This window comes from Bombus pyrosoma, linkage group LG14, assembly GCF_014825855.1.
Source record: "Bombus pyrosoma isolate SC7728 linkage group LG14, ASM1482585v1, whole genome shotgun sequence".
Classification (NCBI taxonomy): domain Eukaryota; kingdom Metazoa; phylum Arthropoda; class Insecta; order Hymenoptera; family Apidae; genus Bombus; species Bombus pyrosoma.
Genome location: NC_057783.1, coordinates 6251405 through 6272017, shown reverse-complemented (window position 1 = coordinate 6272017; position 20613 = coordinate 6251405). Strand labels below are relative to the sequence as shown.

Here is a 20613-nt window from a genome sequence, read left to right as displayed (position 1 = left end):
GCCGGGCGACTGTGGCGAACTGCAACGCGGTCGGAGTTGTTCGACAAACTTCGCGCACTTTCGAACCGCGCGGCAAACTTCGCGCCTTTCCGCGTATTCTGCATCCTACACGAGTGATTGGTCAGCACATTCGCGCCTAATTTAAATGTAAGCAATGCAAAAACAGTAATTGTATTAGTTTGCATTTGCTTTTTGCAAATACAATTTTACTAATTTTAATATTGTATTTCGAACTAGTCTAAACACTATATATGTGTAATGTATGGCATTTCATATCGCCCTTTAATAATAAAAAGAAACTTGATTGAATAATGCAGATTTTATAAAATTGAAATTTTTCCTTCAATTTTTGCTATTGTTTAAGAAATACATTATTTCATATCATAAATCATTGTAATAATAAATACGCATGCTGACTAATGCTAATTGAATGCATGTATTACTATTACAGGCTTACTGTTTACGTAGGCGTTAATGGAACGTGCATAGAAAGTCGTAGGAGAAAAAATGCGGTACGTAGGTAAAGCTCATTCTAAAGGTCCTATCTTTTTTGAAGAAATTGCTTTACTAATGCAATGAGACTTCCTTATATCAGTCACTGATTAATTTCAAATTACTTAATGAATTATTTTAACAAAACTAGATATGCAATTATAGTAATATAACAAGAACTTTTTAAAATCAATGTCCGTGTTTCTTTATATGCACTTCCTTTAATCAAGCGACTGCATTATTTAGAAAATATGTAATTTACTTTTAAATGAAATTTCAACTGAGAATCTAGTTTATTATAGCAGAGGTTTCGTTCACAATTGCAATGTTAACATTGATAGCACAGAAGCCAAGGATCGAGCTAATCTTTCTCAGTCATCGGTTATCGCGTCGATAAATAGGAAAAAGAGGAAAATATACTAACGCAAATAAATATGATATCGTGTTTCGCTGGACGACCAGCGTATGTATTTTCATCAATGACGATAACGTAACATCTCTGATTCTACGTAATAAAAAGATTGCATCGCTAATAATAAAAAGGCAAATAAGAAAATGTACCTTGTAAGAGAGAAGCTGTTTGCAGCCAGTAACAACAGCATTCATATTTCAAAACCTCCCATCTTTTTCTGCCGGCGAGGACTTATTACAACGCTCAACAAGACAATAATAATGTTCTGTCACCATTACCTTTAATAGTAGATTCACTCTGCGCAAAGGAGTAATAAAGATATACATCTCAAACAACGTTCTTTGTCCTATCATAATTTAAAGGATAGAGGAAACACTAGCTTTATCTCTTGTACTCCACCTCGATTGAATTCTCCACGGATGATATCGAATCAATGTGATAAGATACACTTTATCAAAAAGCAGTTTGCTTTTGACGCAATATTTACGATGACCCGATTGCAGATAAATAATAGCATGTCGCGAAAAATGAGATAGATTGATTTTTGTCGTACTAGAATCGTCCATTAAAAAGCGGGAGTATCTATAAAGTAATTTTTATATTAGAATCGTTCGAATATAATCTTATTCTTAATTTGATAATAAAGCAAATATTAAAGAATATGATCGTACTTTTTAATATAGTAAGACAGACAATAGACGCAAGGTGCAACCGTGAATCTGTTGAAACCATTCGGACTCTATTATAGTATAATTCGTGCATTGTACGTGCGAATAATGAAGACGCCTTTCAACAGCAACCGACCGAATGAAACCGTCGATTGAAAGTAATTATCAAATGATCCCGATGCGGAATGATATAGAAAGTTCATTGTACAGGAACCTTTTATCATCTAACAGGCCAATCGACCTAATAACGTGACTCGAATAACCAATTGATAATCGTAATATACGTTATTTATTTGTCAACTGTTTCGTATTTTACAGAGAGAAACATTGTTATAAATTTACATGTAAATTTATGTTTCCTTCTATTTTTTAAATTAATAATTTGGTAAATCGTTAAAAAGCGTCTTGGTATATTTTCTATCTCGTTGACACATATAGCGAATGTTTTTGATGCATCCTAGTTGAAATCGAATTACAATGTGTCGTGATCCATCTTAATAGAACAATTCGCGATGCGACCTATTTACATTGTCTTGGCTCAAGTACACGCAGCTGCGCTAAACTGCAATTTCTATTGTTGCTTACACATCGAAAGATACCATAGTAACTGAAAAAACAAAAGAAAATGTTGCAAAATAAAAAATATAACATATTAATGGCTAATTACAAACAGAATTATTTATTGCGAGCTTTAAACTTTTGAAGAAAGAAAGAATTCGATAATAATAATCGATCAACGAAATTTTAAGGCTTTCTTCTATAATAATGGACATTTTCTTTACAAGAAATCTTATTTTTTTACATGGTAATTGAATAATTATACTAAATAACGTGCCTTAATAAGTACCAACACTTGGATAAATTTTAATGGATGCATGAAACACGATGATATCGGTCGTGGTGCAGTAATTGTTATGTAACACCGGTAGAAATTGACACTCAACTCGTGTGTGCATGAATACGTGACTTTGTCGACGCATGAACGACTGGCTATGCAAATTTAACTGCAGGAAGATCCGTTTGTTAAATGTTCCGAAGGTCTTACGTTAACCTACGCAAATTTTTTAACCTCCATGGCATGAACATCTAGAAAAGACGCAACTTTCGTGTAACAATTCTAATTTCAAATTAAAGTAATAAATATTTGTTTTTCTGATTGTTATACTATGTATAGTTTATGTTTATTTATTTTGAATCCTTCTTTTTTTACTTACCTTATATTAAAACTCAAAATGATGAACTTTTCTAAAATAATTGCCTTTGACATAATTTAAAATTTTTTATTCGAAATTAGGTATAAAATCTACCTGTAGATGTCACTGTAGTTTGGTACCGAATCTCATAAAATAAGAAATCATTAACATATTTGCTAAAAACATTAAAAAATTTGGAAAAATCTATAATATTTCAATTATTGCTTAATGTTTAAAAAATCATCAAAATCATTTCAACCTACTAGTTAGTTAAGTCAAAATAGTTCTTAAAAGAATTCTATATTCTATCGCATTTTCAAGAAATCAGGTCCAAACGAATAATATCCTATCAATTCACTAAATTTGATTTATTAATTATAATCGATAAATTCGATTATTGCGTTATTATTAGATGTTTTATTTAAAATTTATAAGAGAACTTTATCTTTTGAGAGGAAGTTTTTGAAGTGAGAGAAAATTTCAGCACATAAATAAATCATATCCATGTTAGACATACATGTACATATAAATGATTAAAATTTCCTAAACTTAAAACAAGCATTTTTAGATTCTACTATTAAAAGAAAAAAAAAATGAATTACAAATTTATGATTCCCTGAATCACCTTAATAACAAAATCTTATAAACTGGTTTGAACACTCGCTAGGGGAAACCGTCCATCTATTGAGTCAAAAAGTATTATGATGAAGGAGAAGAAAGATCTCATTTTGTGAGACAGATTTATTTATTATTTATACAATTAATGCAGTCACTGGTTGTAACAAATGTACGTGGGTGACGACCAGTTAAGCGGGATAAGTCAAATGTTTTTCCAGGGATATGTCAATAAAACAGTAAATCACAGCATGGAATTTGCAGGTGAGTACTAAATTAGGTGGGGATAGTTATAAAATTCCGGCCGTCCTACGTTAATGTTAATTTTCGCCAAAGTTCATCTACATTATGGGTCAATACTTTAATTACAGCCAGCGACGGTATCCACACTCAGAAAATAGAAACAAATTTACAAATCTTCAAATGAGAAACATTTGAATACTCATTTGTGCGAACCAGTTAGGTGATGGAAACAATATAGTGTCAAAGTAACCTGTTAAATATGTTAAAAATGCTTAAGTTTACATACGTATAATTTTTGAATTGCTGGATTCCTAAAATTAAGACTTGCATTTTCAGATTCTGCGCATTGAAAACTATTAAATAGCAATAAAAAAAGCAATCCTTCTGCGTCCATTAAGACTAACTTTAACGTTTAATTTTGAATGTTAACCTTATACATATTTGTACACGAATAATTTTATTCTAATATCTCGAAAATATTGTTTTGACAATTTCGCAAAGATGGAGACCTGGATAAACGAAAATTTATCAGAAATTTTAGATTTTCCAGTACCAAAGGAGATGGCCGAGTAAGAAAATTATAACAAAATAAAGTGATATTCACTTGATGTAAATAATGATAATATTGACATATTTTTGCAGATTCCTAATGAAAATAGAAAACGAAAGGGATTTGGATGATTACTTGCAATCTTTTTTAGATTATACTAATGGAAAGCACAGGCAATTTATTTCAGACTTCAAAAAACGACAAGGTTTATATTTTTATCATACATGTAAATTATTGAATTATTGAATGTCTTTATCATTTTGGAACATTATTTTAGCTTCAAGCAAAGATCAAGCCAAATATAAGAAAGAAAATGATATGAATAATGGAAAGAAGAAACAAAATGAAAAAAAGAAAGGAAAAGTGAAAGGAAAAGAGACCAAAGAAAATAAACAGGTATATATCAACAATATCATTTGAAATTTTTATTCCAGATTTATAATGCTACATTAATACTACATGTTATTTATTTAGGTGCAAGAAACTATAAAGGTAGATAAAGTGGAAAGAAAGAAAACTAAATTTGTCAATATATATTCTCAGGATGGCAAAGAGAGAGAAATTTTATTAAAAGGTATTTATTCATTAAGAAATTATTAATTATTAAGGGACTATAATATTGAAACTGACATAAAAATATTTTATTAGGTAGATACAAGTGTAATTGCGAAGCAAAGAGACATGCATTGATTAGTAACTGCCTCAATTGTGGTAGAATAGTCTGTGCTCAAGAAGGAGCTGGTCCTTGCTTTTTCTGCGAAGAACTTGTATGTTCTCAGAAAGAGCTAACTATTCTTTCTAGTAATACTAAACAAGCTGATCAATTATACAATAAATTGATGAACCAAAAAGTTAACAAAAATCTGGAAGAATCAATAAAACAAAGAGACAGACTTCTTGAATATGATCGTGATGGGTATGCATTATATGTATAATTTTTTCATGCAAGAATATAGTTATATTAATATAGAATATAATATATAATATATATAATATATATATATATTATATATTATATTATATATATATCTATTATATATATATATTATATAATATATATATATAATAGAATATAGTTGTATTAATTTACAGAATACAATACACGAAAGTAATTGATGATGAATGTGACTATTATCAATCAAACAATACATGGTTAACAGAGAAGCAACGAGAAAAGTTACAGAAGTTGGAAGAAGAAATGCATGAAAGGAAGCATATGTCTCATTTAAAGAGAAAAATCTATGCAACTATTGATTTCACAGGAAGAGAGATAACTGAAGAGAAACAAACTGAGAATTTTGAAGAATTCAATGAAGAACATTTGCAAGATATATCTGAATCATTCAGTGAAATAGAAAATAGTAATAGTTGCCCAAATATAGAATTTACTCGCCCCAAGGTAAAGATATTGTTTTAACAAATAATAATTATTTATATCGCTGTTATATGAAAGAAACATAATGTTGAAATCTAATTGTACAGTATGTGGAATCACATAAATTGGAACTACAAACATCAAGAGTGAACATTTCTTCTAACATACGAAGTATTATTCAAGACAAAGAGTATTTAGAAATGTCTGATCCTGGCTTATGTTTGAGCATGCACCAACCTTATGCATCTTTATTAGTGGCTGGAATAAAAGTGTAAGTTTATAATATATATTTTAAACAGATTAATTCCAATATGAATATTTATATAAGAAAATTATATAATTCTATAAGAATACCTAACATTTTATTACTATTATAGTCATGAAGGTCGTACATGGTACTCATCACATAGAGGAAGATTATGGATTGCTGCAGCATCTAAAATACCAACTAAGGAGGACATTTCAACTGTAGAACAATATTACCGTGTTTTAAAAAATGGTTAGTATAAATTAGATTTATGAATAAAAAGTAAAATTTCACCTTAATTATATTGTACTTTACAGATTATCACAAATTACGTTGATGTTTTACAGAAAAAATAATGTTTCCTGAAGTTTATTCAACTGGTTGTCTATTAGGATGTGTAACAGTTACTGATGTTTTACCACAAGAGGAATATAGAAAATCTTACCCAGATGGAGAAAGTGATAGTCCTTATGTTTTTATATGCGAAAATTTTGTTGCATTGCCAATTAAATTTCCGATACAAGGAAAGCATAAAATTTGTAAGTATTTCTTCATTTTTAGTGGTGCACTTTTTATTAAAAATAATTCTTATGATCCTTATTATAATTTATAGATAAATTAGACCAGAAAATCCATCATGCTGCTTTAAAGATGCTAGATAAATGTACAAAAAATATACGTTAAATATACAAAGTACTATAACTGTTATTGTTCCTAATGTAGCTCTTTTTTAAAGAATTCCTTTGCTTCGCTACTTTTGCACTTCGCTTCCAACCTCAATCCCTTTATTATTACGTTATTTCTTCTTTCTCTCTTCTTCTGTACCTTCAGAACCTTTTTTATTTTATCCATCACTTTTATTTCTCTTTTTCTTATTTTCCTCTCTTCTCATCTACGTTCTACATCTACATCTATTATTGTTAGAGACAAACAATGCAATATTCATATTTGTTTTAATATTAAGTTTATATACGTATATAATATGAATATTACATACCTTTAATATTTTAGTACTAAAAAATAAAGTACATATTTTGCATAATCTATATTAAATATTATTTATTATCTGTACATAATAGAATATATTACAATGTACACATAGCTTGCAATATATTACAATAACTATTACAAGACATACATATATCCTTTTTACATTAACTGTTTATTTTATTATTCACTTATTCCTTTTACGTGCATTCAATGAAAAAATATTAGCCGTTTTCTCTTATTTCCGTTAAAATATCAGACTTTCGTAAACGTTAAAAGTAGATTTCAGTAAAGTTATTTTTACATTTAAACAGTTTATATATTTGAAGTACAAAGAGAACATTTTTTATCGAAACGTGACGTTATAAAGTTTATTGTTCTTTTATAAATTTTTGAATTCATAGTAAAAGATATTTTGAAGATAATAGCAAGGAATTTCTCTTTTATAAATCCTGGCAAAGCGTTTATAATTAAAACTAAAAAAATTACAAATTAAATGATTAAAAGTTTTAAAACATCTGTAATATCATCTTGCAATAATTACTATGCTAAAAAGACTCTAGAATATGTAATTTATCTTTTGTAACAACTTCAACAAATTAAAGGTATCGAAAACAAAACTTTGTACTTACAAACTAACCCAAAGTTAAATAAAGCTATAACAACATATTATATGCAATGAAAGAGCACACAAATTATCATAAATAGATTGATATGTAAAGACTATAATATGTGTATGGCTTAAACTAAATTTGTATTGTTTCAAATAAGGTACAAATAAAATTTAAAAAAAAAATGTATATTTAATATTACATATTTTATGAATAGCATTGCAGCATTGGGAATGTATAAATAAATATTAAACTACGAAAAATAGATTTCAGTATAAAATTAACAATTGCACAATACGATTTTTAAATTGAAGTAATCAAAACGTATCAACAAGATATATAGATTCAAATTACATGTTTATTAATCTGTATACTGTGTGATCTATCAATTATCATTTAATTTGCATTTGTTTTCTAAAGGTACACAAATATTATAATTTGACAACAATATTGTCCAGTTAAAGCAAAAGGTGATGTAAACAATAAATAACATTACCATTATAAAATGGAAGATGTTATTAATATTTCTCCTTTTCTCAATTCAGATAATACAACAACATGCAATATCTCTAATTGCTTCACGATCAAAAAATAACTTTTACAATTACGTTTAATAATATTCTTAATTTTGTGATATCAATTTAAATAAAAATTAATAAAGAAAAACAATGCATTATATATAAAATATAATTTGATGCCATATATATCTGTGCGTGTACATATGTATTGTACAATACACGTTAATATTTCTTTCTTAAATAACAATCCAATATATTCAACAGATAATTTGTTTGCTAAAATACGAGTTTTCACTATGGATATAATATTATGTATACGCTATAGAATAAATAGTTTTCACTTGATTTTAATAGTTTTTACTACACAAATTGATAATTTTTTACTAGATTAATTTTTAATATCAAAAGTCAAGTCAAATGTATATATAAATAGATTTTTAATAAAAGTGATTTAATTGAATAGATAAAGTTTTATAAAATAAAGTCATATATTAAAATAAAACCAATAAAAGAAATAATTTATACAGCAAATAAGGGAAAGTCCAGAAAAGCAAATTTTGTTTAATTTAAATTAACAGAAAATAATATTCACACACAAATTAATGATAGGCCACCAGTGTATGTACTATCGTAATACTAATGTACTCATATCACAAATCTATTCAAACAAGTTTAAATAAATAATTTCATATTTCCCCCCTCCCATGTTATATGCTTTATGAAATTCTAAATTCGATTAATATAATAATACCCTTTAAAATTTGTTCTCTAAATAAAGCAATCAAGAAAAATTGTTACTACTTATATCAGCTATTTTCAGCATTATAAGTACTAACATCTTTTTCAAACATTTCAAATATTCTTCTTAGGACAATATCGAGCATCCAGGAAATGTATACTTACCACTTCCTTTTTTTAAATTTCAGACACGTGGAAAACAATGGAATATGATATTTGTTTCGAACAGTTAAATATCTAAATATAAGTAGGTGAATCTTTTAAACTGATACCACAAGCATCACAGACCGAGACATTTTTCTCGTTTACTAATGTACATCGTGGGCATTCTTTTCCACCACTTGCTAATGGTTTATCCTCGTTTCCTTTGTGCCTAGACTTTCCACACATTTCACAAATTTCTTTTGATGAAGAATTAAGATAGGTGCAAGTAGCACAATTCCAATTCACAGCTTTATCTTCTGTTTCATTTCCTTTTTCCGAGTGAGAAAGCTCTAAGTTCTTCAACGTATCCGCGATTTTTACAATTTGATCCGCCGATCGATGTGAACGTTGAATTGGAAGCGTCTGACTACCATGTCTTTTTTCATTACTATGAGGAGATGATTGACTTTCTGAAGATGCATCGTGATATCTATTCGAGTCCATTAAATCGAAGGAAGAAGACTTCTTTTTAAAGGGTAATGTATCGTGATGATGATGTCGGCCATTTGTCATAGACGAATCGATGTCATTCACATCGGTTCTTCCACTCCTCCTTTTTTCAGAGCGATGTACACTATGTTTCTCATCGTTATCATTTTGTTTAAAAGATTTTTGTTTACTCAATCGGGACTCGCATTCCCGTTTGTGTAAAATATCTTCTCGATTACCAAGATCTTTAGAATAGCCTAAACTTTCTAAGTTCCTATATACAAAGTCCCAAGAGTCATAATTGTTCCTTTCACCGACCGATCTTGCCGATTTTCTATCGATTTTTCCGTAATCGTAATGGTTTCCATCACTAGATTGTCTTCTATAAAAATCTACTTCCTCCAAATCTGATATTCTATGAGATATCTTTCGATTATGTAATTTATCATAATTTGCAACCGAAACCGGCATATCAACCTCAATTAGTCTACCCGTTGGTACTCTTGTATATCCTGGCATTGTAGTATAATACGGATTGACTCCACTCATATATTTATTACCATGTGGTAAACATCCATAGGCACTACATCGATTTCCAAAACTGTGATCTACTGGTTGAAAATATTTGTAAGTTCCAGGTATCGAATTCGTATCTTCGATATACCTGTATTCTGAATGACAAGCAGGCATTGATGTATTGTAACTGGGAGGCATAATATGATAAGGAATCGACGGTGATACCGCATTCACACATGTGGTTTGCGGATAATGATAATCCCTATAATTTTCCGCTTTTGTTCGAGTTTGATGCATTTTTTCAAGAAAACGATAGTTCAATGCTCTAATTGCTTGTTCTGGTGTACCAACGTGATTTTCCCGAAATTCTAATACTTCTAACCACGAGATACTATAATTCTGTGAAACATTCTCCCATATTTGCTTCAAGATCTACGTTTAAAATTGTAACTTTTATTTAAGTGTATCTTTATAGAAAAAGTATTATAAAAGTATCATAATAAATATTCTTACCTGACATTCAACAAAAGCAACTATTGCATCTCTGCTTACACAAGATACTTTATCAGGGTCAATAGGACCCTCCAAAGTAAGCACTCCTAACCCTGTATGTTTGTATCCCATTTGTTCAAACATTAATTCTGCTCCTATTAAATTTGCTTCTACTTCATGCTTATAATATCCACTATAAGTCTAATATAAAGAAAAGATTAATTAATTGAACATTTTTATAGCTTGGAAAAAGCAATGTAAAAGATTACAAAAATATTAACCTTTAATGTTCTATATTCTCTTCTCCAAGGCTGAGCCAAAAGATTGGCAGCATATAAAGAAATAGCACTCCAGGCAGTCGCAGCTCTATATCCACTAAAATCTTGCAATGTGGCTGCTGATCTGTGTAATATATCTGCGGTTTCTTGAAATACATATTTATTTTCATTTGGAACAAGACAAAGATTCTCTTTAATAAAACCTAAAGTACAGAAAATTGTTAAAAATTAAGCATTCAATATTGTTACATATTTACATATTTATTATAAATTTACCTTCAAGTTTATGACGCTGTTGTAATTTTAAAGGACTGTCATCTGTTTGTAGATAAACCAAATGGCTTTGCTCTAATTTCATGCTAATTTCTTGCAATCTATCCTTGCCTCTTATTATTAAGTCATTTGCCATTTTTATCACTGCAACAATATACATTTCTGATCACTTGTATTTTCTATATGTCTAAAATTGTCCAAGTTATTTCACAGAAACAAAACATTTAGAAAAAAAAACAGTATTTACATGTTTAATGTAGAATACTTAAAAATTTGAATAGTTAAATGGTAATATTATTCAAAATGAAACACAAATAAAATATCAGTGAAAAACAGAAGCGAGCTTAAAGATGTCATTCAGAAATAAACATCTTTCACACCTATTACAAAACCGTCTAGAAATGCAGTTTTAGATCAAATTCTTGATTCAAACTATGGCTAGCTCCAACCTAAAAATAAATCCTATATTTAGAAGCACCGCTACAGTGTTTACTCCAGGAGCTACCATAATATATTTTCTATTTGGAAAATGCTCCATCTCATGTAGAAACGTTCATCGAGCTTTTCATTATATTTCAAAAACATATTATTCCACTTCATAAACAATAAATATTTTTCTTTACAACTTTTTTCTTGGTTATGTTCAAGTTATATCAAGAGCATGAAACAAACATATGCTAGAAAGATAATCGTCGATACGAAAGTTGCGTATAGAGTTATCACATAGTTATCACCACGATTCATGTTCATTTCGAACAGTTATAGTCGATCTCACAGATGATAAAGTCATAGTTAATGTTATTGTTTACATTAAATTTACATCCAAATTTTTTTATACTATAATTTATTGGATAATTATAATAACAATAAAAAACACAAAAAATGATGACAGATATGGAAGAGGCAGAAGCAAGAGAACTTCAATTACAAATTGAGAAACGCGATAGGTAACTTTCTGCGTTTCACATTATTTATTTATTTTACAATTGTTTGTAAACATAGTCGCTGTCACACTTTACAATTACATATAAAACTCATTTATTTATAATTGTACACAACTATGAGTATCGATAATATACATCACATTTTCCCAAAATTTTATAGCAAAGAAGTTGAATTCGACTTCAAAGTAGCTGTGAAGAAATTAGCAGAAGGATTTTTAAATCAATATCAAGAACAGTGGGAACAAACTGAGAAAAAACTCGATGAAGTAAAGTAAGTAGAAGTAAGAAATATAAGTATTTCCTGATTTTATGTTTCTTGCTATTTTTGTTTAGAAATAAGCAAGAGACTTTGCTCGATCAGATGCAAACTGAGAACAAAAAACTTCAAGATGTTTTTGATGATGTTAAGCTAAATGAAATGGTAAGTATATTGATATTGAAATATAAATTTCATTTTACAGAAATGTTTGATATAAAAAAATGGCCTAAAATATAAAATATGTAAGAGAAATATGTATTACAGTTTCAGATGATTAAAGTTAGTCAAGGTAAATTAATATTAATGAAGAAAGAAATGGCTTCCATTCATGAGAGGACATTCAGATTAAAAGTGAGTTATAATATTTATATACTATACATATATATTTCTAATTTACTATTATTTATGTAATGTACAAATTATTTTTGTGTAGAAACGAGCGTCAAAGTTGCAGCAGATAATACAGAAGGAGGCCTTAAATAGAGAGCAACAACGAGAGCAAGAACTTCGTCGGGAACAAGAATTAATTGGTAAACCAGTGATAAGTTAAGAAAAACCATTATCTAGGGAGATAATTAATATCGGCAAAGACACATAGACATATAAGAACAGATTGTACTTATACACACATCATGCTAAAATGTGTGTCTAAACTTAGTCATTGATTTTATTGTGTAATATAACTTATACATACATATTTTTATACATTACCAAACAATTTCCCATTGTCCATTAGAGTCACATTTCTCAGTACCTTTACATAAATAATTAAATGTTGTTCTAGTAGAAAAACCAATGATTTCCCTATCTTCTTGTATTCTAAATGTGTATGTCGATTCATATGTTCCTATAAAATATCTACAAAAGGATGCAAATAATACATTATTCCTATTCATAATATAAAACATGAGATATATTATTGTTAATTCTTACCTAGCATGGGAACTAATTATTTGGTCAATAATTGCAACCCCGCCATCTTTAAATTTACTTAATACGTAATCTGATGGAATAAATCTAAGAACTGTATAATTAGATAGGTACTGTTTGAGTTCACTGAATTCTAAACAAATTGATATGATTAATAGATATGCCTGTGTATTAATCTCTTAAGGAAGTTTTGGTATGATTTACCTTCTTGTGTTGCATCTGTAGCAACAAACAAAGATTCTAATTGGAGTTCGTCTAATTTATTTTTTAACTGAGAAGCAGCAGACTGTATTGTTGGCACTGTTGAAGGGCGACCAATTAAAAAATCGCGTCTTCTTAAATGAACTGATAAATAAGGTCCTCCAACTGCATTCCTTGTACTCTATAATTAGAAAAAGATTGTATTTTATAATTTAAATCTTTTTATTAACTTAAGTGAAATTAGATACTTTTTCTTTAGTCCAGTCATCTGGTCGTTCAATCTTATCATGCTCATTTGTTGAATTAAGGAAAGCTTTTCTATATTCATTAGCAATATTATATAGTTCAGAATTATATCGCATACTGCGTCTAGCTTTCCAATATTCTTTTGTACCATAAAAGTCATGTAATGCAATCTCCATGTGATCAAACATTATAGACCTATCATAATAACTAAATTAATTGTAAAAGATATTGTACGTGAAATTTAAGTATTGTTAAACAAATTATATATTTTCTTACCTATAAACATTAGGTTTAAGATTTTGTTTAAGATCAGACGTCATACCATGAAATTTAATGCACTTAACAACTTTAGAAGTTATATTATGATATCCCCAAAAATATCCAATATATTTTTCTGATTCTACTTTATGAAATTGTAATGATTCATCATTACATTCTATTATTTCATTTTTATCTTCAAATTTACCTGTCCTGAACATTTCTTCGTCGTTTTGTAAAATATATACAACATCAAGATGTGTTTCATTATTTTCTGAAGGATATTCTGAAAATGCAAATCTCTATTGATTTTATTGTTTAGAATAAATAAATGAAATTTTATACCTTGTAAGAACTGACATATTTCAATAACTGGTATATATTTTTGTAAACTTGAAATGTCAAAAAACAGACTCCATGGCAATTGTGTTTGATATCCTATGTGTTTACTACGCCAATGATACAAATTACCTGTAAGAATAGAATAAAAATAAAATGATGCAAAAACTACTTGTACATTATAAAATTACCCCATGGTGGCAAAACTAATTGCCATTTAAAATCTTTTTCTTGTTTGATTAAATTTTTTATAAAAACTGCAACACGAATATAAACGTCCCTTCTTAAGTTAAATCCTTCCGGAGGATTAACATCGTAGAGTATATAACTGAAAAATCATTATCTATGTAAAAAATATTAATTTTAAGGCGATATATATATATATATATACGATAAAGAAGTAAGCTCAGACCGATTTTGCGAGTAACGTGATTGAACGCTGCATTTATTGTTAGTTTCTCCATATTCATCTGGTATATCACAAAATTCATTTGCAACGATATTTTGTGTAAAATTAATCAAAAGTAATATAAAATACAATACTCTTAAAAATAACAACATATTTTACATTTTGAGGTTATATTTTACATGTTACGATAGGTCAAAAACACTTCGAACATTTCCGGAATAATATAAGAAATATTTTGTACTGTATAATGAGCTTTAATAAAATATATAATAAATAAATTTGTATTCAATTTTTATCCTTTTTCAAAAAAACATTTGTTTCCTAAAGAATGAGATTAAGGATAGTAAAAAAACAACAGCAATAACAACAACATTGTACAGCTTGATTTTTGTTATACACGAATTACAGACTTAAATCTCCCTTATTCCAAAATGGTTGTTGATGGGTAGATTACAATTTGCTAATTCAATTGATAATAATTATAATAATGATAATAATAATTATTATTTATCGTCTTATACAATATTTATAATTCATAGTTCAGTTAACATAGTTTCTGCCCCCTTATACAAGCAGGGCTGTTATGTTACATTTACTGTGACTCATTTCCCATACTTTTTCATTTATCCTATTAAAGTATACACTTAGCATATAAAAATTACAAGGACAATTTATATTGGTAATGGTAGTAGCTGTAGTTGTAGTAATAGTTATGATAGTGGTAGCAGTAATGGTAGTTGTAGTAATAGTAATAATTATAGTAGTAGCACTAGCAGCAGTAATGGTAGCAATAATAATATTATCGTTATAATTATTTATGCGATAACTATGCTCTGTTATCGTCCCCATTTTCCATGATTTTTTTTAGTACTTTTCACACGCGCGTATACTTGTATTATGAAATCTCAGATCCAATTCTTGGTTGCTTAAGACTCCAAGTGTATTGTGGGCACAGAAAGTTATCCACTGTCCCTGTCAAAATTTGTGCCTCGTTGTGATTCTTTTTAAATGTGTGCTGTTTTATAGTTTCTTGTCACATTCTGTTAGCAATGACATTAACTGGTAGTAGAATTCTCTTAGTCTGCAAACATTGGTACATATCATAATACTGAATTGTCATTATAATAAATATAACACGAAATTCATTTCTATTATACTAATTCCCCTCCTGTTTTGCATCTCTATATGAATTCTCTATTGTTAACATCACAGCTAAAAAGTTGCTTTATGTTAACAGGAAACACACTATTTTACATTCGATATAAAAAACGTGAAGTAGTACATGACATTTAAAACTTTTAAAAAGAAAGAAAGGGCAAATGATTTATGCATCAATCGCACAGTGCACTCATTCAGATATATGGTATTATTTGAATAGTTCATCACTTTTCTCACACGCACACTTCATTTTCATATTTGCCACAGTTTTATACATATATGTATATATACACACGTATATACATGTGCGTTTATGTATATATATGTATATTTATATTTGAAATGATATTTAAATTTCTAGCAAACATTTTAAGTTTCATCATTTGCAATAATGAAATAACATAATGTTTAATATTTGTTTCCTACTTATTTTTCAAAAAAATTAAAAATATCTTAAAGAAATAAATAATCATGTAAAGTGATTTGCAAATGCTAAAAACAATATTCCTTTATACTTTTCAAGTATAAAATTATTCTGAATATGGAATGTATAACTTAAGTTAATAACTTAAGTTATAACTTAAGTAAATAAAAATTGCATGATAAACGAATAAGTACAAATTTCGTAAAAAACTGATTTATAAGAACAATATAAAGTTTAACTAATCATTTTAGCAACCATCTTCTTATAATAATTAAAAAATTTATCTCTTTGTGCACTGTGTACCATACTATACATACATATATATAAAACACACACAAATATATGTATGTATAGTTTATACTACTTCACATTTAGAAATATTTCTGACGATTACCCGCTTACTAGCACAATTGAAAATTTTTATGCTGGCACAATTACCTGAGAGTCCAGGTAAAATAGTCAGATATAAATAAAAATCAGTATAATTACATACTGATGATTTATGCACTTGTACAGAATCATCGCATACAAGACAAACATTTTTAAACGATCTACAAATCTCTTGGGTTTTGATTTATCTTGTAGTTGATGCTTCTGACAAAAATGTTACATAAACCAAATATTTTCTTTTCATTTAAAATGGGCCCAATCCATGCACTTGTTGCACACACAATTTTTTACTTTGATCGATTTCCTTTGCTTCTGAATAAATTTATTTGAAATATTTGTTGCATATTTACTACTGGGTTGGCAACTAAGTGATTGCAGATTTTGTCATTAGGTGGTATTGACAAAATCCGCAATCACTTAATTTCCAACCCAATATTATTCTTTCCAGATTACTGCAGCAATCTAATCTAAAAATTCCATCATATAGATATATTCCAACAAAATTTGCTATAATATTCATTCAGAAGTAAAGTAATTGGATATTTAATAGCGATTTGACATTTGTTATTATTAGGATTGTAGTACATTTACCTGCATTGGGCTTTGCAATGAAATGCTAAAAAAATTACAGGGATGTTAATAAATAATTCGTATATACACAGGGAAAGATATATACACATACACACTCACACACGTACGCACGCGAATACATATGTACAATAACTAGCATTAACACACACAAACATATGTCATACAAAAATCCAGAATAACGTTAAACTCGTTCTTCCGGCAGTTCGGCCGAATTGAGCATACAAAAAGAGTGTACGAAAGAAAAGATACATTGTGAAATAACACATAATACAGACTGTTACATCACAATATTACATATGTTTTACGTGCATGTTTTTACCATGTATTAGCATGTATATTTCTTCTAAGAACCGAAAATGAATTATACAGAAGAACAATATTTCATTTAATGTAATTTCATTTCCTCCATACTTTTTACAATCTTATGATATGTGTAAACTGATAATAAAGAAACTTAGATATTATAAGTGTCTTTCTTTAGATATTGATAATTTGCTATACAACACATAAAGCTGTTACATTTAAACAAAACAGTTTGCTCAGCATTGCTGAAGACAATATTTAATATTCATTGTTTTGCTTCTTCATCAGCATGTACACTCTAAAAGGGTATAATACATATCCTTTTATGGGCATAAATTTATACCGAATTGAAGAAAATCGAAAGCAAAACAAATCCTAAGTTTAAGCAGTTGTTTATTATTTTTTGGTAAAAACATTACGTATATAGTAGATGCTATTAGTTTTGCTTATTCAAGCTCTATTCGATACCGAGCAGTCGGAGGCTGGATTCAGGCGAAATTTTTTCGTATCTATGTATATATGTATAGTTAAATACATAGAAGGCGGCAAAGCTGCTACATATCGAGTCATGATTTACATATATGCGATTATGAATGTGGCTGCTTTTTGGAAGGTTTGCTTTTATTTCTTTTCCTTGGAATGTCCATTGACACTATTAACTAGCGTACATTAAAAATAAGTTCAGTCATTTACACATACTGCTGACACTTCCGAAAGGGAGAGACGGCCATTCTGTTTCACAAAGTGACTCAGTTTTGTATATCTATTCATTTGTACAAATTAGTTCTGTACAATCGTGTAGCATTACATTAGAATTAAAAAAGGGTATACATTGTAATACTATTGTAGAAATGTTTTACCTCAAATAAACTTTTCTACTAGTATTTTGGAGATTGTTCGGTGTAACTAAAATAACTAAACGCGCGTGCAGTTCTGAATTATTAATCGTTGTTTTTTTTCTATATCCCGATAATCAGCTTTCTTTAATAACTAAATAATATAATTAGCATGTGCAAACGTTTTTACTACGACGACTTATCTTTCAACACAATATCAACAAGAAATTCGGACTTAACATCCCCCGAAAGGAATTAACCGACGATTAAAAATCATAGGACCAGTTATTAAAACATTTATATAAAGAAACAGGAGCGTACCACCTTGTCTCAGTATTGAGGTAGCGTAACGTTGCTTTGGCTTAGCGAGTCTTTCTGATTATCTAGAAATATTTCAACTGATCGGTGGTACTTAGAAAAGAAAAAGATTTCTACACGCCGAAGAATGAGACTGTACATTATGATCTTTACATGTAAGACATATTTTGATCTTCCTACTGCGTACATATATGTCAAGTGTCAACGTTACATTCTTGTACACACGTGTACGACTGCAATCATCGTACTGCATTGTAATTTCTTTGGTAGAAACTATTTGGTACGTATGCGCCCATTCGGAAGGTCGTGCAGAGCAATGAAGTTACAACGAATGAACAGCTCGCAGGGGGTAGTTCACAGGGAAACAAACATCAACAACGATTCCTCAAGTATCAACAACATTAACAACATCCCATTATAACTTATCATCATTATTGTGATCGTCTCTATCATGACCAGTTTTGTCATTACAGTCACTGTCGTAATCTCAGTCTTTCGCCACACCTTCAGCTTGATAACATTTTGTAATGGGTAATTATAATTATCATCGCAATCATTGTCTTCAGCAACATCGTCATTACTGTTAAATAATATTTATGGCCATTGTTAGTGTATTTTTTTGCTGTTCTTGTTATGGCCATTTCTTCTTTATTTCATTTTTTCTTTCTTTTACTTTGTGACTTTTTATTATATTTATAACGCTCTTCGTCTTCGTGAATTCTTTGTCACTATCGATCGAGTCTACTAATAATCATTCCTGGAACTTTGAAACAAGATGTTAAGAAATACTTGCAAATGAACTATCGACATGAAATTCTTTTCTTTGAATGAATAAAAAATGCTAGAGAGCCGAATGAGACATGATTTCCTTACGATTAAACAAAATAAAGATAGTATAACGATATACGTGACTGATCGATAGAGTTCAATTATCAATTAAAGTTACAAAGTTCCTTAATTTTATAACACCTACTAACTTTGCGTACATGTACTTATACATTGCGCGATTATTTTGGTATAAAATGTCCGTTCCTTAGTTCACGATAAATAAAAAGCAGTTCCTTTAAACACGTCCATGCAACCGGTTGTCTGATAATTTTCTAATTACGATAGTTGCTTCGGTGTAATTCTTTAATATATTACGTGTTTATATGTGATCTACAAACATTTAAAATTCATCGAAATAACAGAGGAGGACAAGTATTCCAGCGCTCCTTCTGTATGAAGTAATATGTGTGTGTGTGTGTATATATATATATATATATTATATAATATATATATGTATATATTGTTTTATATATATATGGCTTATTAGGTCACCGTCTTATAGATGCAGAAATATAGAATGCAGTCTTTTCCTTGTACATAAATAGTTTCCTCGAGAGCAATGGCACTAATATAATTTTGGGGATTTTTATTTTGTGCGGTATGTGGTATTATCAAAATAGACAGTTGTTTTATAACTATTTGTTACATAGTATAAGTACATAATATAGTATAAGAAATATGTAATTACGTCCTGAAAATGTTTACGAACTACCATGATATTCATTATTCCGAAAGCTACAAGTCCTGCTATTCTTAAGAAATCGAGGTGAAATTAGACAGAATTATTGTCGTAATTACCTATAACTGATTCTTTGGGCTTTCGAGGAAAAATATATTTCACGATTCCCTGACCGCTCACTACATTTCAGTATCTATATGAGAGTAATTGATTCAGAATTATTATTTTTTATTCGAAATCCGTAACAAACGGTTTATGAAACAAACGCGACATAAAAATTGATAAAACGTTTTAAATTTTCTTCTTGAACATACAATAAATCACCATTTTCTTTTAACAGATTATGTCCGATCGTGTTTTCATATCACCGCGTGTTACAGCTCTTAACAGTATGAAGATACCCTTAGAATGATACTTAAAGCTTTTACAACTTTTACAACACACTTGCATACAGAGAGTAGTAATAGCTGGGGTTTTGGACTAGACGTGATGTGGTTGAAGATGAGGCAGCCTGCTAGACGAGTTGGATCAGGATTTCATACTATTCGCTTCATCGAGTCGCCTTTCTGTTCCTACTGTTAATAAATTTGCGAATTCCATCTCTAACAACTGCCGAGCCTGTTGAAGTACAGAAAAATGGTAAAAATAGTAAAAATGGT

The 20613-nt window shown here is 29.0% G+C and overlaps 5 protein-coding genes across 25 annotated transcripts in view; 2 read left to right on the top strand and 3 right to left on the bottom strand.

Moving 5' to 3' along the window:
* The first annotated feature begins 3462 nt into the window (after window positions 1-3462).
* Window positions 3463-6503, top strand: LOC122574813 (activating signal cointegrator 1). Of its 5 annotated transcripts, none has more exons than XM_043742886.1 (12): window positions 3463-3644; window positions 3752-3838; window positions 3960-4192; window positions 4266-4378; window positions 4451-4569; window positions 4648-4747; window positions 4822-5089; window positions 5266-5572; window positions 5656-5819; window positions 5926-6047; window positions 6143-6334; window positions 6409-6503. In XM_043742886.1, exons 3-12 carry the CDS (start codon window positions 4125-4127, stop codon window positions 6477-6479), a joined length of 1524 nt encoding a protein of 507 aa, XP_043598821.1. In that variant the 5' UTR covers window positions 3463-3644; window positions 3752-3838; window positions 3960-4124; the 3' UTR covers window positions 6480-6503. The 5 variants fall into 5 exon arrangements, with proteins under 5 accessions (XP_043598821.1, XP_043598820.1, XP_043598817.1 ...); XM_043742885.1 differs by having other exon boundaries at window positions 3752-3843; XM_043742882.1 differs by having other exon boundaries at window positions 3752-3868.
* Window positions 6504-6837: 334 nt separating this feature from the next.
* LOC122574812 (protein tamozhennic) lies at window positions 6838-11493 on the bottom strand. Of its 3 annotated transcripts, none has more exons than XM_043742879.1 (5): window positions 11089-11493; window positions 10845-10985; window positions 10572-10771; window positions 10312-10491; window positions 6838-10230 (listed from the first exon to the last, which is right to left on the bottom strand). In XM_043742879.1, exons 2-5 carry the CDS (start codon window positions 10975-10977, stop codon window positions 8887-8889), a joined length of 1857 nt encoding a protein of 618 aa, XP_043598814.1. In that variant the 5' UTR covers window positions 10978-10985; window positions 11089-11493; the 3' UTR covers window positions 6838-8886. The 3 variants fall into 3 exon arrangements, with proteins under 3 accessions (XP_043598814.1, XP_043598815.1, XP_043598816.1); XM_043742880.1 differs by having other exon boundaries at window positions 11222-11493; XM_043742881.1 differs by having other exon boundaries at window positions 11291-11493.
* An 87-nt stretch (window positions 11494-11580) lies between these two features.
* On the top strand, window positions 11581-12830 carry LOC122574821 (biogenesis of lysosome-related organelles complex 1 subunit 6-like). Its single transcript, XM_043742904.1, has 5 exons — window positions 11581-11788; window positions 11946-12056; window positions 12119-12206; window positions 12309-12395; window positions 12478-12830. The coding sequence occupies exons 1-5, from the start codon at window positions 11724-11726 to the stop codon at window positions 12592-12594; spliced, it is 468 nt and encodes a 155-aa protein (XP_043598839.1). The 5' UTR covers window positions 11581-11723; the 3' UTR covers window positions 12595-12830.
* On the bottom strand, window positions 12404-14646 carry LOC122574814 (GDP-fucose protein O-fucosyltransferase 2). Of its 3 annotated transcripts, XM_043742889.1 has the most exons (9): window positions 14431-14646; window positions 14210-14346; window positions 14025-14150; window positions 13698-13965; window positions 13424-13628; window positions 13179-13356; window positions 12978-13107; window positions 12739-12902; window positions 12404-12607 (listed from the first exon to the last, which is right to left on the bottom strand). In XM_043742889.1, exons 1-8 carry the CDS (start codon window positions 14577-14579, stop codon window positions 12752-12754), a joined length of 1344 nt encoding a protein of 447 aa, XP_043598824.1. In that variant the 5' UTR covers window positions 14580-14646; the 3' UTR covers window positions 12404-12607; window positions 12739-12751. The 3 variants fall into 3 exon arrangements, with proteins under 3 accessions (XP_043598824.1, XP_043598823.1, XP_043598825.1); XM_043742888.1 differs by lacking the exon at window positions 12404-12607 and having other exon boundaries at window positions 12661-12902; XM_043742890.1 differs by lacking the exon at window positions 12404-12607 and having other exon boundaries at window positions 12661-12902; window positions 13424-13616.
* Window positions 14647-14906: 260 nt separating this feature from the next.
* Window positions 14907-20613, bottom strand: part of LOC122574804 (liprin-alpha-1) — a 41796-nt gene continuing 36089 nt past the window's right edge. For 12 of the 13 annotated variants that reach the window (XM_043742846.1, XM_043742850.1, XM_043742856.1 and 9 more), the window contains one exon: window positions 14907-20572. In XM_043742846.1, coding sequence (XP_043598781.1) covers window positions 20483-20572 — 90 coding nt within the window. In that variant the 3' untranslated portion in view covers window positions 14907-20482. The remainder of the gene's footprint in view (window positions 20573-20613) is intronic. The other variant, XR_006319195.1, reaches the window with a different exon arrangement.